The 17,924-nt window shown below is 44.4% G+C and overlaps 2 protein-coding genes across 15 annotated transcripts in view; one reads left to right on the top strand and one right to left on the bottom strand.

Moving 5' to 3' along the window:
- Positions 1 to 883: 883 nt before the first annotated feature.
- Positions 884 to 15,568, top strand: GALK1 (galactokinase 1). 2 transcript variants are annotated; one of them, XM_083725697.1, is made up of 8 exons: positions 884 to 1,408; positions 3,721 to 3,910; positions 6,482 to 6,601; positions 7,724 to 7,859; positions 8,382 to 8,563; positions 9,856 to 10,006; positions 10,834 to 10,996; positions 12,594 to 15,568. In XM_083725697.1, exons 1-8 carry the CDS (start codon positions 1,241 to 1,243, stop codon positions 12,666 to 12,668), a joined length of 1,185 nt encoding a protein of 394 aa, XP_083581823.1. In that variant the 5' UTR covers positions 884 to 1,240; the 3' UTR covers positions 12,669 to 15,568. The 2 variants fall into 2 exon arrangements, with proteins under 2 accessions (XP_083581823.1, XP_083581824.1); XM_083725698.1 differs by lacking the exon at positions 884 to 1,408 and adding an exon at positions 1,421 to 1,914.
- The window catches only part of ITGB4 (integrin subunit beta 4), a 67,078-nt gene continuing 63,462 nt past the window's right edge, over positions 14,309 to 17,924 (bottom strand). For all 13 annotated transcript variants that reach the window (XM_083725592.1, XM_083725588.1, XM_083725594.1 and 10 more), the window contains one exon: positions 14,309 to 17,282. In XM_083725592.1, the coding sequence (XP_083581718.1) occupies positions 17,137 to 17,282 (146 nt within the window). In that variant the 3' untranslated portion in view covers positions 14,309 to 17,136. The remainder of the gene's footprint in view (positions 17,283 to 17,924) is intronic.

The raw sequence follows: 17,924 nt of genomic DNA, 5'->3' as shown, positions 1-17,924 counted from the left end.
ATTCTGAGAACCACACATATTCTGGCCCTGGGCTACAGGATTCCAACCATGGTTATTTTACTGTGTTTTTAATATTTTTTCCATAAACCACCATTATGTATTTGAAGGAGAGAATGTGATTTTAAGTTTCAATTACATTTTTACCCCAAAAACTAAATAAACAAACTGAACAATTCTGGACTGGTTCATAACGCAAATATCCACTCCCCAAGGTTACCTAATTATAGAAACCTTGAGTGAGATGATCTGTATTTTCAGACCCTAGCTTAATTTTAAAAACTTAAGAAGGGGATGGGCGTGCTGGGGGGGGGGAAAGACCTAATCCCACCTGCCATTGAACCTAATGTGTTTTGATTATATGCAATTTTTACTTCAGGCACTATCACCCTGAGGTAAACCGCCTCCTAAATTGAGAGCTGCTTGTATAGTAACAACAGTGCATGAGAACATACCCTGTGTAGGGAGCATTATCTCCCTAGAGTAGAGAGGGAGAAAAGGCAAGCTCTGGCATCAGAGGAAGGCCTCAGAATCAGAAGGTGTGTTTGAGGAACCCCATAATTATGAACCCCATCTCTTAAAAACAAAATACCAAAGCCCCAGGATGGCATTTCCTCCGCGTCGCTGGCCAGCGGCCGCGAATTCTTTTTCCTTTGCTCGCTTACATGTTGGTACTCCTCCGTGAATAATAATAATAATAATAATAATAATAATAATAATAATAATAATAATAATTTATTTATACCCCGCTCTCCCCAGCCAAGACAGGCTCAGGGCGGCGAATAACCAATAATAAAAACAAGTTGATTAAAATACAATTTAAAAGATTAAGATACAACATTAAAACATTAGGATGCAGCCTCTTCACAGGAGGAGAAAGGAAATATTGGGCTAGCTGGAGGAGAAGCCGGTGTAACAACTCAGACGTTCCTCATCGTGAGTCGCAAGCGTGGAAGAAAGACGAAGAATTTGCAGAGGCAGAGGCGGCAAGAGGCCTGGCGCCGCCTGGAGGTCAGTTGCGGCCGTCCATGGGCGGAGCAGCGGGCTCCATTTTCCCAGGACAGGAAGCGAGAGGCGAGCCGGAGAAGAGACGGGCGGGAGCGCGGGCTACGCGGAGATCGTGTTGTTGTGCAATGTTGCAATCTTTGCTCTTCTTCCTCCCGGTTTAGGAGGCGGAGAGACCCGCTCCCTCCTGATCCTTTGCCTTCAAGCGGAGGCACTTCGGAATCTAGCCCCCGAGAGCATGGAAAGCCCAAGTGGACCCGAGCAGGGCTCGCTGCTGGCGGCCGCCCGGGGGGCTTACAGGACCTTTTTCGGGGGGCTGGATCCCCAGATCGCGGTGTCGGCTCCGGGAAGGGTGAACTTGATCGGGGAGCACACGGATTACAACCAGGGGTTCGTGCTGCCTATGGTAAGAGAGGGTGGCGCGCAGAAGGAATGACAGACAGACAGAAAGGGGCATATACTGTGCCCGGCTGTTCCTTCTTGAATCCTACAAATCCCGGTTTTCGCTAGTCACAATTTGGCGGAAGCGGAGGAGAAGAGAGCCGTCTTTTCTGAAAGCAACGCAGCAGCCTTCCTTGACCTGGGACTGACGAAGTTGCCTCGCCTGCCCAGTACAGAATTTTTGTTAGCTGGCAGGTTCAGATGTTGGATCCGTCTGCAGAGGCCCCCAACACAACCTCTCCAAAATATGTTTGATCCCCATGGGCGTAGCCGGGGGGAGGAGCTTTAAAACAATAGAAATACTTAACTGATCAATCACAACGGTTCTGCCATCCTCTAACGAAAGTCCTGTCGTCGTCGTCCCCCCCCCCCCCCCGTCAAAAATCCTGGCTACGCCCGCATGTTTGATCCCATTAATTAATCACAGATTCAGCGTGGGGAGAGATGGCTCTCTGAAGCCACTGCCCAAAGGTACGCAAATTCAGTCCAAAAAGCAAGAAACAAAAATACGAAGCTTTGCTTCAGTACCTGTTCCTTCAGGTTATTGTACCACTTGGGCTCATTCGCTTGGTTTGCTGTGAGTAGGACCTTGCACAGAATATAAAGGGTAAAGGGACCCCTGACCATTAGGTCCAGTCGTGACCGACTCTGGGGTCTGTGGTTTAACCCACAGTGCCACCCGCGTCCCACCGCACAGAATATAACCCATAGGATAAGTTAAATTTAGAGGCAAAAATACATTTGTTGGAAGATGGATACCAGTCCAGATAACAATCTTCACTCCTTGAGCTCTACTGCAGGGGAAGTTATATTTGAGTAGAGACTCAAGCTGCACTTCAAGTCATTTTGGCTCCAATTGCAAGCCTTTCTAGGAATGACCTTTGGAGTCGGCATCCCATCATGGGGAAGCGATGTGCCTCTGAATATACTGAGGGAGGAGAGACAAACAACCAACAGAAAAAGGGTTATTGGCCTCAAACTTTCGTTTATGGGCTTGCTGGCTTGCATCTGGCTGCTCTTATGAGAATTAGGATGCTGAACCTTTGGTTCCTCCCCAGTTTGGTCCCTCTTATATTCAAAGGGACCTCTCGTGTGCCTTTTAAAGAAAATATTGTTTATTTCCAAGTTGCCCCCACCCCACAAAAATTACTAACCTGTAAACCTACCTCATTACTTCAAGAACTGAAACAATCCCAACTATTCTGAAGCAGCAATATTTTTATTTTGCATACTACACAGCCGAGAGAGAGAAAATAAGCATTTTTACCCCACACTTCAGCCACAAAAGGCTTCCAGATCAGCTTATGGTCAGTAATAAGACAAATCATCACAAGAAAAAAACTAAAATGTTTTAAAATCGGCTGCCTCTTTTCCACACACTTTTCAGCATTGTCACTTTGCCCAGAAATCAAGCACATAGCTTAACGTGCAATATCTACCTCTATTCATATTATATGTAGCCGAACTCTTAACTTTGTTTACGTAGAGCACTTCCTATCCCCAAACCTCCAAACATTATCCCTGTTGAAATAGATTGCTGTGTTTGTGTGTGAGAGATATCCAGAACATATAAGATGAATAACAAAGAGTCGGACACGACTAAACGACTAAACAACAACAGAGGCTGTACTCTATTAATTGCAAATGTACATAGTTTTCCTCTGACCTGACTGACCACTGCTGCTGGACCTCGCCTGGATAAACTGCAGAGATTCCATGGACTAGGAAATGAAGTAGAAGAAAGTGCATTAAAGAGAAGGAGGAAATAGCAGCTCTTTAGGACCCAGGGATTTCTAACTCCTAATGCTGAAACAAATCACTCTTCAGTCACAACTCTGACTTCACTTGTTGGCTAAAAAATGGCTTTTAAAACCCCCTGCAAGAGCAGTTAGCCTGGTTCATCTGTCAGCATGTTTTGCTTCCAGTCTTTCTAAGCTGAGAGTTTGAGCTTTTCAGGCAGGGCTCCATGGATAACCCGGCCTTGTTTACAAGTCAGTAGAGCAAATCCACTGACTACATTTGATAGGTAAGCCCCATTTTAGCACCATGCTGCTATGAAGTGAGTATTAACTTAAATAAGTATTCTTATTGACTAAAGTTATGGCATTGGGAACGTCTCTGTGTTCCAACATTCCTATGCCTGTTCCTGTTCTCCCATCTGCTCCCTGTTATCTGTACTCATTTCTAACCATACAAAACACCATTTGGTAGGTGGTTTGCATAACCCTTGTTCCTGTTTAGTATCATGAGGGATTCAGTCATTGTCTTTTCCTTCAGGCCTTGCAGATGGGAACCATGGTGGTTGGGAGCCCGAGAGAAGATGGAATCATATCCATAGTCACAACCACACAGGGAGCAGATGAGCCTAAAAAGGTGACATTTCCAGTTCCCATGGAAGGTGCCACCTTGGAGCCAGGAGAACCTCGCTGGGCAAACTATGTCAAAGGGGTCATTCAGCATTATCAGGGTAAGATCTAGACTCGGCTAGCAATTGAGGCGGATGTGCTGTTTGGGATGGAGACAGCCCTGTTAAAGTTTGTGGGTCGTAATGGTGCCCACATGCTTCCACTCGCTCGCTGCCACTCTTCTCAGTTGCCGGATAATAGCAGAGTTCACACGCAGCGTAAAATGGCTTGTCTGTGTCGACGTGGTGTCTTCAATAACTCAGCTCGACACCAGTGCTTCTAATCTATCACTCTTTATTTAGAAGCATAACAAACAGAAAAGAAAACCTACAGAATCTAGCTGCATGTTCACAGCTTTCTGTCTCTAACAAAAATGAAACTACCTTGCTCACATTCTCAGACAGACTGTTCTCCAGAGAGCGCTCAGCCCCCACAGAGCACAGATCAAAGGGAAATGCCTGGATCATGTGGGCAGTGCACCCAGTGAATCAAGAACGCTTCCTGGAGTGTTAACTCTTGACTGTCCAGAACCACAACAAGTCCACAATGACATCACCTGCCGGAGATGAAAACAATCCCCCTATCCCAAAAAACCAACCACAACAACATGTGGGTGGTAGACGTGTCAGTGATGATGAGAGTGAGGTGGAATTTGCACACATGTTTAAAATGCTGTGAAAATGCTTTAAAAAAGTTTTGAAAAATACATTGAATTTTTCATGGCTCACTTTCACCATCTAGTGTCACATTTGTATATTGCACTTTACAACACATTTAAAACGTTCTATTTGCAGCTGTGTAGCTGAGTGGGGAATGTCCAGTTCAGAATACACTATCCTAAGATATTTATGGTACCATGGAAGTTGCTCCAAAAGCCAGCCTTTCCCAACCTGGTGCTCTGCAGATTTTCTTGGGTTACAGCACCTGTGATCATGGATGCTTTAGTTGAGATTCCTGCATTGCATGGGGTTGGACTAGATGACCCTTGGGGATCCCTTCCAAATACGATTATTTGATTCTACCTCTTGCCTTGCTAAGATGAGCCTGTTGGAAGTTGTAATCCAAAGCATGTGGATGGCACACGGTTGGGGAGGGGTGCCATAAACAAGAATGTGTGTGTGTGTGTGTGTGTGTGTAGTGCTTAAGTAACAGAGAGAAAAAGAAGGGTGTACCTCTCCATTGAAGTCCTAATAGCAGTTCTGGAAGGAAATATTCTTAATTCTAACTCAGCAGCCGTGGAGAGAAGCTACCACCGCTCAGTGCTGTGTATGTCCAAAAGGATTTTGTCATATAATTTAATTGCTTTCAATAATTTCATATTGCAATAATATAATATTTTTGAATAATTCCATCCTGTTAGAAGACATTCTTTTGCACCTGGCTCTGCTTTGTGGCCCTCAGAATTCCAGGCAAAAATCAAAACAGAACCCACAAACCAGAAGTCTGCTCACTCATGTCTTATACAGTCATACCTTGGGTTAAAGACGCTTCGGGTTAAATCTTTTCAGGTTGCGTCCCGCGGCGACCCGGAAGTACCGGAAAGGGTTACTTCCAGGTTTCGCCGCTCACGCATGCGCAGACACTCAAAATGACGTCACACGCATGCGCAGAAGTGGCAAATCGCGACCCGCGCACACGCAGACGTGGGTTGCATTCTGCTCAGGTTGCGAATGAGGCTCCGGAACGGATCCCATTCGCAACCAGAGGTACCACTGTATTATGCAACAGGATATTTTCTCCAGTGGTGCCAGGAACTGATCTGTGTTGAAGCTTTTTGAAAATGGACCTAGTGGCATCCAGGGTTATTCACTGAAGCCAAGGCCTTATCAGCACTATGCATTTAAAGCAATTCTTTGAAGAACTGGCTTCCCCCAAAGAATTCTGAGAACTGTAGTTTGTGAAGGGTACTGAGAGTGGTTAAAGGTAAAGGTACCCTTGACCGTTATGTCCAGTCGCGGACGACTCTGGGGTTGCGGCGCTCATCTCGCTCTATAGGCCGAGGGAGCCAGCGTTTGTCCGCAGACAGCTTCTGGGTCATGTGGCCAGCATGAATAAGCCAAAGCAGCACATGGAAACGCCGTTTACCTTCCTGCCAGAGCGGTACCTATTTATCTACTTGCACTTTGACGTGCTTTCGAACTGCTAGGTGGGCAGCAGCTGGGACCGAGCAATGGGAGCTCCCCTCGTCGTGGGGATTTGAACTACCAACCTTCTGATCGGCAAGTCCTAGGCTCTGTGGTTTAGACCATAGTGGTTAGGAAACCCTTATTCCGCTCACAGAGCTACAATTCTCAAAGAGGTTTAACAATCATTCCCTCTTCCCAGGGAACTGTGGAAATCACAGCTCTACAAGGGGCATGGGGTCTCCTAGTGACTCACAATCCCCTCCAAAGTGTAGTGTGGATGAGAACCGAATCATGCATTTCTAATTGTCTAGGTTTTACACAGGCAGCCTTATAAAGAAGTTTCCTTCTCAGTTTCATGGAGATAATCCAGTTCTTCAAAGTGGCATATCATGGTCAGGCCTATAATTTGACTATCTATGCCTAACTGAACTATTTTAAAATATTTTGTGTGCCATCTTGTTTTAAAATATTTTGTTCTCTCCCTGTTGCTTTGCTATCCCTTTATAGCTGGCCCTCTCCCAGGCTTCAATGCAGTCATAGCCAGCAATGTTCCACTCGGTGGCGGTCTGTCAAGTTCAGCTTCCTTGGAAGTGGCTACATACACATTTCTGCAGCAGTTGTGTCCAGGTAGGAAACAAAACTGGTTTTAGTCTAGAACTTAAATACAAAAAATCCAGGGTCTTTTACTATCTACCATGTTAGCTAAGGGGAACTAGTTGGAGCATAATGGAACAAAGCTCAGTAATAGAACACAGGCTTCATTGTGCCCTCGGATTAACTTCTGCAGAATAATTTATGGTACTTAAGTTAAAAACAGAAAGAAAAAGGGGTAATAATGAACTAATAAGGAGACAGTTTACCAAAAACAAAAAAGAACCGTGTTGAGGATGAAGGAAGTCAATTAGCAGAAAAGAAGAACTGAAATAATGGTATATATATATATATATTATTGATTATTTGTTTTGTATAAGTTTTCATATGTTATCATGTCTTATTTGTATTTGTTGTTTGTTTTTCTTTTGATTCTGTACTATTATCTTCATATTTAGTTTGACAAATGTGTGTGTATGTGTTGTAAGTAAACTCAATAATAAAAAAGAGAACACAAGCTTCGCATGCAGAAAGTCTTTAGTCCAGTTCCTGGGATCCTGAAGTCAGCAATACTGACTTAGATGGACAAGCAGTCTGACCTGGTAAAAGGCAACTTGCTATGTTCCTTTATTTCACGCATCTCTTTTGCTGCTGTTGGGAAATGATGAATTAGTTCAATATTTGGTTTAATCTAACCAGATGTAGCCTAATCTAGCCTTTGTTCTTCATTCAGTTCTGGAAGTTAAGCATAGTTTAGGAATAGCCTAAAACAGTAATATGGAGCCTGTGGACCTCCAGATGTCATTGGACTCCCATCATTCCCAACTAAGTTGGCCAGTGGTTAAGGATGCTGCTGCTGCTGCTGCTGCTGCTGCTAATAATAATAATAATAATAATAATAATAATAATAATAATAATATATTTATACCCCTGCCCATCTGGCTGGGCTTCTCCAGCCACTCTGGATGGCTTCCAACAAAATATTAAAATACTGTAATACATCAAACATTAAAAGCTTCCCTGATGGGATTTGTAATCCAACAACACTTGAAGGGCTGCAGGTCCCCCAGCCCTGACGTGATGCCAAAAGTTGGCGCTTTGTCCATTGCACAGAAGTACTAATCTGCCTGTGAATGTCTCTCCTTTTCGTTAACACAGACGATGGGGATCCTGTAACTAAGGCCTTAGTATGCCAGAAAGCGGAGCACACCTTTGCAATGATGCCTTGTGGTATCATGGACCAGTTCATCTCTGTGATGGGGAAGGAGGGCCATGCCTTGCTGATAGACTGCAGGTCAGGACATTGCAATAGCGCTAGAGGAAATGTAAGCATACATCTCTCTGTCCGCCATGTGATACCCAAAATCTTCCTGACAGACAGATGGCAACAGCAACAAAGCATATAGTGTATGAGTCAACTTGGGGTGGTGGGAAAGCATTGCTAGGGCATGGCGAGTGGTGGTGGGAAGAGTTAACCCCATTCTGGAGCTGTGGCCCTTATCTGAATGGGGACACCCCCAAAGCTGCTATTGGCTACATTGTTAAGGGATGGGAGAACCAGCCATGGATCTTCTGCTATCTTGCCTAGTTTAGGCACAAAATACTCAGAAAAAGAGATGCTCAGCTGTCAAGAGGGGTCTCTGCCCTAAAGTGTATGTAACCTAAAACCTTCCTGCATAATGGAAAGCTAAAAGCATTCCCCTGGAATGTAGTGAGCTGTAAAAACATTCACACACACATAGCAGCTTTGAAATGCAGGATGCAGGCTTAAAAAGCTCCCTGCATCTTTTACCTTGTTGTGCTGTCTGATTTCCAGGTCACTGGAGACTTCCCGGGTGCCTTTGGCTGACCCAGACATAGTTGTACTCATCACCAACTCCAATGTGCGGCACACCTTGACGGGAAGTGAATACCCCACCCGTCGGCGCCAGTGTGAAGAGGCAGCGAAGGTGCTTGGCAAGGAAAGCCTGAGAGAAGCCACTATGGCAGACTTAGAGGGTACGTATTGTTAAAATACAGAAGTCTGTCTGTCTGTCTCTCTCTCTCTCTCTCTGTGTGTGTGTGTGTGTGTGTGTGTGTGTGTGTTGGGGACATAATGGGTCCCTGCCTTCAAAATTTCTTGAAAAAACCCGCCTCTATCCCTGAGCACATAAAAGTGCAAGTAGATAAAAGTTCGAAAGCACGTAAAAGTGCAAGTAGATAAATAGGTACCACTCCGGTAGGAAGGTAAACGGCATTTCTGTGCCAGAAGCGGCTTAGTCATGCTGGCCACATGACCTGGAAGCTGTACCCCGGCTCCCTCGGCCAGTAAAGCGAGATGAGTGCCGCAACCCCAGAGTCGTTTGTGACTGGACCTAATGTAAATGTTTACCTATCCCTGAGCAAAGGGGAATGGACAACAGAGGGGCAGTGATCTTGATGGGTCCTTGAGAATATAGTCATGCGGAAGGTGTCAGAAATTTTGAGTTGTATCCAGGAAAATAATGGTGCAAGCAGAACAACTTTTGCTGGCACAGCAGAACTTCTCCTACCTCTCCTGAAACCCCAACTCGCCCCAGATCTGCTCTGGGGGTTCCCCCAATGGTTCAGAGCAGATTTGGGCAGTGCAAAAAAAAAAAAAAAAAAGAGGGAAAGTTCCATTGCACAAGTGGAAGTTGTTCCACTCATTCAACAACTTTGTTGGATTTTTCACCAAGCTGCTATTTTTCTTATTAAAAGACAGATGGAAGAGAAAGTATAAATGTTTATAAATTGGAATGTAATTAAGAATAATTGTATATTTAAGACGCATGTAAACTCAGTTTTTTTAAATACTAAAATATTCTCAAAAAAAGAGATGATGGTGGCTTTCAAATGCTCCACATTCTCAGATATTTTGTTGGGGCTGGTCTGCTCATATATTTGTAGTTCATATGCGTTATATATCTAGCAATTCTGCATAGAAAATGCTTATTTGCTTTGTTCCCTGGCTAAAAGGAACTTTTCTGTTATCTTTTCAAACATTGCATGAAACCAGAGTTTATTGTACTGCATTTCTATTTTTGCCTTTTCCAGGGTTTTCTAGGAACGTATGATCATGAGTCCCACTGCTATGAACAGAAAACCCATCAGCACCTCACTTTTTAAAGATTTTTCTTCATCCCAAATGTAATACGGATTGCTTATTAACAGTGTTAATTTCCGTGCTGCTTTTGCTGAAGCATTGAATGGTCTGAAACTTTGCTTCAAATTCTCCAACCTAGCCTACCTGTTTGAACATTGACATTCCCCCCCCCCCCCATTTTTTGCAGCTTCTAAGGCCTTGCTAAGTGAGTTGGTGTACCGGCGAGCCAGGCATGTCATTGGAGAAATCGAACGCACCTCCCTAGCTGCAGAGGCACTGCAGTCCAAGGACTATAGGAGATTTGGGCAACTGATGGTGGAGAGTCACAATTCCTTGCGGTAGGCTGTTACCCAAAAGATTACACAAAGGATTCCCACCCCCCCACCCCCCGTTGTGCTCAGGTTCTCTTGTGGGTTTCCCTGGTTGACCACTGTGATAACAGAGTGCCTTGGGCCTGATGCAGCAGGGCTGTTCTTACGTTTGTTTTAGTATTCTTGATTTTTCAAAAATAAAAATTACAGAATCTAAGAGTCATTTCAAACATGATCCTAGATTTCAGCACGTAGGTCTGTCCTGCATACATGCCGCTACATCTCAAGGCCGTTCCAGACAATTGATTCAGGATCCATCTGTCAATAGTGTACTTCTGGAGGTTATTGCATTTCTTTCTGTACGTAAACTACATTGGATTGTTGCTTCATGCAGAACCTTGTTTCGGTGTACTCCTAAGAAGTTTTTTGTGTACTTCCCTCCCCCAATACAACACTTCCACCATCAGACACCTGTATTGTATATGGAGCAAAGAGTAGCCATAGCCTGTAGACAACTGTACACATCATGGCAAACCCAGGCTCACAGCCACATAACATGGGGAAAACATGGGGCTCTGATTTGGAGAGTTGTCTACCATGTAATGCAAGTATTAACAAGCACCTATTGAACATCGCTTGTGACATCACAGCCTAGCTTCCTGCCCAGTTTGTCATTTTAAAACCATTTTTGAAGGATGACCTGTATTTGTTCCCCCCCACCCCCAATTTCAGTATTTCTTTGGAAGAATGCTGCTCATGGATGTCCACCCAGGTTCCAACAACCACCCCCCGCTTTTGTTTGGCAATGATAGCCTTCACATCTAGGGGGGCTGACTCACTGTTTTCCCCTGTAGAGATGACTATGACGTCAGCTGCCCAGAATTAGATGAACTGGTGTCTTTTGCTTTGGAGATCCCCGGAGTCTACGGCAGCAGAATGACTGGTGGGGGATTCGGAGGCTGCACTGTTACTCTGCTTGAATCTGGCGTAGCAGAAAAAGTCCAGAAGCATATCAAGGTATGTGACATAGACACAGAACAGTGTTTATCACAATGGGGTGGGCAGTCTTCAGGCTGATCAGAGCTCCTAGAACGCTGGGGTCTCCCTGCCAGGCATGCAAAACAATGTCTCAGTGGGACTGATGTAGAATTCACTGGAAAAACAACAACAACCTGCTTCATTTTCCTGCAAGCAGTTCAGCCGTCTAATCTAGGGAAAGGAGAGCTCTTTGCTGTTGCTGTTAGTAAACCATTTGGAGTCTTGCTGATGTATTGCATGTTACCTGGAGATCTGCCAACAGATCCCTGTGCTGCTCTGTCCTTACCTACAAAATACAGACAAGTGCTTCCTGAAGCCTGTAGTATGCTAAGCCTCATCTGTACAGTCATACCTCGGCTTACAGATGCTTTGGGTTGCATTTTTTCAGGTTACTTTTGGGTTTTGGCGGTCGCGCATGTGCAGAAGCGTCAAATCGCACCCAGATGCGGTGCTGCCTCCTGCACGGATCACGTTCGCAACCCAAGCGTCCACTGCATTTTCTGCCTATCTTTGATCTGACCTGGGAGTACCTTTGAGCTGGACTGCAGTTACCCTTGCAGTTGTGTCAGTTCCACAGTTAAGCACAACATAATGAGAGAGAGAATCTCCTTAGCATTGCATTTCATATATAGTCAAAAGTAATTGCAATGGTAACAGTTGTCATGTATTGAAAAAGACAACTGCACCAAATATAGGGTGGTGTGTGCCTTTACTGGTAAAAAAGGGGGGAGATATGCAACTTAATTTGTTTTCAAGGGGTGGAATATGCTGGTGAATCGTGCCAATCTTCCCACCGTTGTTTCTCTTAAAGCACTTTTCCCCCCTTGGCTGAGCTTAAATCCTGGAAATCACTTTGTGTGCAGGGCCGGCCCTACCATTAGACAGGTTGAGGTGTCTTGTGTCAGGTAGATGGCAGTTTCCCCTAAGTTAGCATGCTATATTCCGGGATGGTAGAGGATGCTGACCTTTCACTAGTGTTGATGTAAGGTTCAATTGCTAATCTGGTTAGTTTGTGTGTGTTCCATTTTGTCCTCTCCCCCAAAATAGCTTGGACTATCCCTAGTGCTCTGCAAGAGGCCATGGCACGACCCTTGGTGACATCAGGGGTGAGCCTATAGTTGGATTAGCATCAACAGGTGATGAACCCCTGGTGAATAAACCCACTTGTTTCGCGATCCAATGCCTAAGCCAATACCTTTTCATTGCTGTAATCAATAAAGTTGTGGCCTTTTCTAGCCCATTAACCTTATATCACATGTCCCTGTGTCTTCATTTCACTTCGCGGGGTTCGGGTCCTCGAACCACAATACCCCTCATCTGCACATCTTTTTATTTTTTAAAATTTGGCCTCTAGCCTACTTCTTCTTTCTTTACCATAAGGGCACTTCTGTGGCCAAAAACATACAACTGCCCTTTGGCTATGCTGTAGTCTTATGAAAAGGTGTGGAATTGCATCATTATAGAGTTCCATACCGCCATCCGCCCTCGAGGACTTTTTGTTTTGACGTATTTTGTACTCACTGCCTATTTCAGACAGTTGCAACACCTGACCTTTTTTTTTTTTTTAATCAATTAGGAAAAATACAGCAGGACAGCCACCTTCTATTTGACACAGCCTTCTGATGGAGCCAGAGTACATCCTCTGCAATAATCCAACCCTGTCAGAGCAAGGGTTTTCTGTTGCTCTGGTACCAACGACACAGAGCACTGCAAAGGTCAGAGCCGGCTTCCTTGATCCATGTCCTTGAGACTCCAGTCAAAGACTTCCAAATTCTGATAAAAACTTGACCTCTTTCTTGTCTCTCTCTCTCTTTTAAATCTGGTTTCTACATGTAGAACCTTCCAGTCTGCTCTACTGAACAGAGGTCTCTTCTCCTGACTGTTTTACATTACAATTTGTGGCAGGGAATCTGTTCTTCATGTGAGGCCAGAACAGGCCTATTTTGCTGTGCTGTTTTGTGTTGGAAAAGAGTTGAGGATAGTCAATACAGCCGCCATCCTTCCTCTACTTCTGGTTCCTGACATAAAACAAATAGTATGATTAACTGAATTTCCCTGATGATTGATTGGTTGGTTGGTTGGTAGGTAGTTCGTTCAGCCTCTTCTTTGTAAACTAAAGTAATATAAGAAGCCTCAAGAACAAGAGTCCTTCATTTATACCTCACAATGTGGCAAGTTATTCATCTTCCAACCTAAATACCACAGATGGAATCCAGTGTTGCATGAGCAAATTTATGATTATGTGTTTTTCTTGAAGTTACCTGTGATTTTACTACAAGGAAGAGCTACCTTAATTATTAGAAACTCTGCAATCCTCTGCATGTCTTCTCAGAATTAAGTCCCACTAATTTGATGGAGGCTCAGTGACTGTTCTGCTTTCAAAATACAGTGGTACCTCAGAAGTCGAACAGAATCCGTTACAGAAGTCCGTTCGACTTCTAAAACATTCAGAAACAAAGGCACGGCTTCCGATTGGCTGCAGAAAGCTCCTGCAGCCACTCAGAAGCCGCGTTGGACGTTCGGGTTCCAAAGAATGTTCACAAATCAGAGCACTCACTTCCGGGTTTGCGGCGTTCGGAAGCCAAATCTTTGAGTCGCAAGGCATTCGTCAGCCAAGGTACTACTGTACAGTAAGAGTGCCCAGGCTAATTACACTTTTAGAACTTCGTGGGTTCTATAACTTGGTGCATTCTATAGTGATACAAATAACCCTGTCACACAGCACAGTTCAGCTGCTTTGGCTGTCCATAGGACTGGGAACAGCAGTATGCAATGCCATTCCATCTATGGCCAGTTCCCTCTCCTGCCATAGCACTATCCCTTACGATTCCAAAAACATCCACTGTCATTTAAGCTGCATCAAAACATCACATCAAGGACATGTAGCTGGGACTGTCAGAATCTTTTTGTAATGAATCTATAATATGTATTGCAGTTGCAAAACCTGGGGAGAGTTATTCCCCCCCCCCCCGAAGCAAAAATGTGACCTTTCCCAGTGGGCTGAGATTTTTATAGGCTGTTATCAAATTAGCTTTGAAACCTGTGCCGTTTGACTCAAGTCTTCCATTCTTAGACCTTTTCAGCATTTAAGTGATTTTTTTGTTTTTGTTTTTTAGCTACGCTAGAATTTTATGCAATATTTTGGTTCTTGAGCATGATCCTATTGAAATTAATGAGTGTACGCCTGCCTAATTTTATATAGGAGTGCAGCCCTACTCTCTCATTAACACCCACAGCTGCTAGCCGCTTTCACATCAGACACACTTGGAAATAAAAAGCCTTCTGCAATCGTAGAGGAAAAATGTTTAATAAGTGCAATAGAAAGCCATCTGGTCCTGAATGCCAGTTGTCAAAACACTGCATATGTATTAAATGCCACCAATCCCTGCAAGCCAGAATGTGGCTATGAAATGTAATTTACATTCTATTGTGGTTCTTCTGTTAGGTGAGTGAAAGCATACAATCCCTTTCAAAACTTGTGTTAAAACTGCTATGCTGCTGAAATCTGGCCCATCAAACACCTTTAATGGACTCTTTGGTTAATATTAAAGCCTGTGGTGCTGTCTTAGTGAAAAGAACTCGTAAGAAGCTTCAAGAGCCTGTGACCAAAGTGACTTTGCAAAACGATGTAATGCAAGAACTGGAGATACAGTCATTTCCAATAACACACTCTGAATGGGCCTGAATACAAAGAAGCCATGAAATAGCACATTTTATTGGCTGAGTTCTCTAGCATCCCATGAAAAAAAAACCCTTTGGGGGCAGAAGGTCCAGTGACTCCCCTGTTGTAACTCCCCCTGTTGCGGTGAATGGGTCCGTAGGAAAACCCAACATTAGATTACAAGGGACCTGACTTGGTATATTGGGACAGAAAGTTGAAGGCGCCATCTACCTGAGCTTCTAAAACTATGCTGCAGCAGCAGTCCTGAATTCTTTTTGTGTTCTCTCTTGTTTAGCTAAGTAAAAAATTATCTGCAGTTGATCCTCTGCTGCTAGCACAGATACCTATCTAAGGTCCTGGGGCAAGGCTGGCCAAAATAGAAGCGAAGGGCAACAGCTACCTGTTCTCACTGTGATGAAACTCACAAATCAATGGTTTACAAACTTCCTGCCTTCAGGGAATTTTGTGAGCAAACAAGTCAGTGTGGCAAACAACATACATCCTCCATAGAACCACAATACATTGCAGAAGATTCTGAGGCATGTTGATGGTTTGGTGCGCACTGGCAATGCTGGTCCCTTTGTGTGAGAACCGGCACTATCAAGTGAGCTGGCTGCCTCTTAGGGGAACTTGCCTGCATGACTGAAGAATTCATGGGTAGACTTCTGACAGTTTCCTGGAACATGGTTTGACAACCACAGCATTGTGGGAGCAACCATGCAAAATGTCAAATAATGGTGTTAGGTCGATACTCTTCCAATGATGCTAAACACACACAGTGTGAGAAATCATCACACTGATAGGAATCAAAGTAACTTGCCTGCTCAAGTCATTTCTCTCCAGTTTCCTCATGCCTATTTAGCAAGGAGTAAAATGTTGGTACAATCAGATTGTGTGAGTTGCCTGTCTTCTTTGTCAAATCTGCATATGTATAGATAAAGACCTACAAACAAGCAAAAAGCTTTCACTCCCACCCCTTTCTAACGAAGGTGAAGTGAGTGTAAACAAAGGCAGGTCTGTGGTTATACTACAACTGTCTCTAGTCAGAATTCCATGTATTCAGTTCCTACCTTGATTCTGTCTTTAGTTACCTACTGGTAGTCATCCCCCACCCCTGTTGATATACCCTCAGGTCATTCTGCAAAAGCCACTGCTTCTACAGCTCAAGCTGTGCCTACACATGCAGCAAAAGGTAGTGGTAGCACCATCACAGTTGCACTGCCTTGTGGGTACTGTAGTGTTGTTGACTACAGTATCAATGCAGTGTGGCTGAATGAAAGTACATGGTGCAAAAATATGTGATGCCTGTGTTACGCAGGCTCTGAAGGATTAATTGCGCGTGCACTGCCATTAAATCCTGGCCACTGGCGAAGAGGCAGGAAGGGTAGCATTGCAGTGGACTGGACTAATTGCCCTTCCAACACTGATTCTAAGGGCAATCTGAAATCACTGAAGTTTGCTATGTCCAGACACCGAAATGGGCCAATGATGTAAATCAGCATGCTATGCCTGAGCTACTGATATGGGCCAGTGAGCCACCATTGCCAAAATGGGGAGTGAGGGAGGACTGTAGGTGGAACTCAGCAACAACTTTTAATGTTGTTGGTTTTGGTTATTCAATATGAAATGATATCATTCCAGGGGGTTCTTCCAGCAAAGGCATTAATGGATTATAAAATATTTATTTTCTATGGTAAGGAGCAGAGGATTAGCGCCTGGATTTTGGCTCCTTATTAAATCTAAGATAAAGGACCCTTTGTAGAACAAAAAAAATCATATAATATTTTAAGTAAGATTGTGCATCATATTTTAAGGAGCACTGTATTGTTGGTGATGCTATGCAACTTAAGGTACTAAGCAGTTCCTACAGGACCACACCTAAGCAGCAGGGGTGTCTACACACCAATGTAGGAAGAATAAGGACAATTCCTCTTCTGTGCTGCACTTACAAAGGAGGAGGACAAAGTTGCAATTCCGTTCCTCCCCAGGAGGTCTGGCATGCCATTTGTTGATGGGGTGGGAGTGTGGGGAGAGAATGACTTAGGAACAGATCAAAATGAAACAAGCAGCAAAAGTGAAAAAGGTTTGGTGAGAGGTGGGGATTTAAAAAGCAAATTCAGTTGCGTGTAGTTAAATCTTCCAGCGTGCGATATCGGAAAGTAGCCAAGCAAAGCATGGAAAGAGTCAGGAGCTCGACTCAAAATGGAACTAACCAATAGCCCTTCACAGCCAAGCATCTTGCTAAAAAACTCTTTTCGGAATGTCTTTAGGGTGCCACCTGGAATGCATGCAGCCTCCACTCGCAGGTATCTCAAAGCAGCATCCAGTATTTTCATTAGAGTTGAAGCAATGCAGTGGGCACCATGAGCCTCAGTCCAGGAACTGATCACAGAGCAGGCCTGCTTGAGGTCACCAGCTATTGAAATCCAAGTGTCCCTTGGGCAGTTTGCTTCCTGACTCAAGCTTCATAGAACTGCCTCTCTGTCTGTCTGGAGAATGTCCCGCTGCTGTTAGACATCATGGTTCTGGTGACAAATTCATTGGTGACCTGCTTGGTGAGGGTGCCGCCACTCTCCACTCGCTGAGTGGTCAGCAGCATGCCATCTGGAACAAAGGGACAAAACAAAGATTGTGTCAGCAGCTCAAGGGTCTGTCTGTGTGAACATGTGCACATGTGGTCATACATATGAACAGACCTGTAGAGATGAAATCTGTTTAGCAGGGTTAGAGGTGCAGTGCTCAGTGGAGTGTAGGCTTATACAGAGATGCTTGTGTGTTTTGGGCCAGAAGCTGGGGATTCTGAAGCTGCAATTGCCACCTGGGCAGATGTTTTGCCACCTGAGATGAAATACAAGATGACACTCCCCCCCCCCCCGAATCTGACTGGGAGGGCAGTTGAATCTTGCTTCAGCACCGCTGATGGGACAACAATCTTCATCATACCTGAGGGAAGCGTACTAGCTGAGGAGGTGCTAAGGAGAAGGGGGATACCTGAGGCACCTGCCCTGCTTTGCCTAATGGTAGGGCTTGCCCCAACTGCCACGTAAAGGTTCTGCAAACACTTGATGTCAGAATGGAATGAGATTTAAATGTGGTTAATTTCAGTCAGGCATCCTTTTTGGCCTCTTTTGTACTGAGAAGGTAGTCCTAGCTGCATTCACATGAACTAAGACAAACTAGGTGTTTCTAGAGGGCTTAAATATAGACAGAACTATTCCTATACTGTGCACAGATGACTGGCAGGAG

The sequence above is a fragment of the Podarcis gaigeae genome (assembly GCF_964106915.1).
Source record: "Podarcis gaigeae genome assembly, chromosome: 2".
NCBI classification, from domain to species: domain Eukaryota; kingdom Metazoa; phylum Chordata; class Lepidosauria; order Squamata; family Lacertidae; genus Podarcis; species Podarcis gaigeae.
The sequence above is the reverse complement of the archived record's forward strand: the minus strand, read 5'-3'. Positions and strand labels throughout refer to the sequence as shown.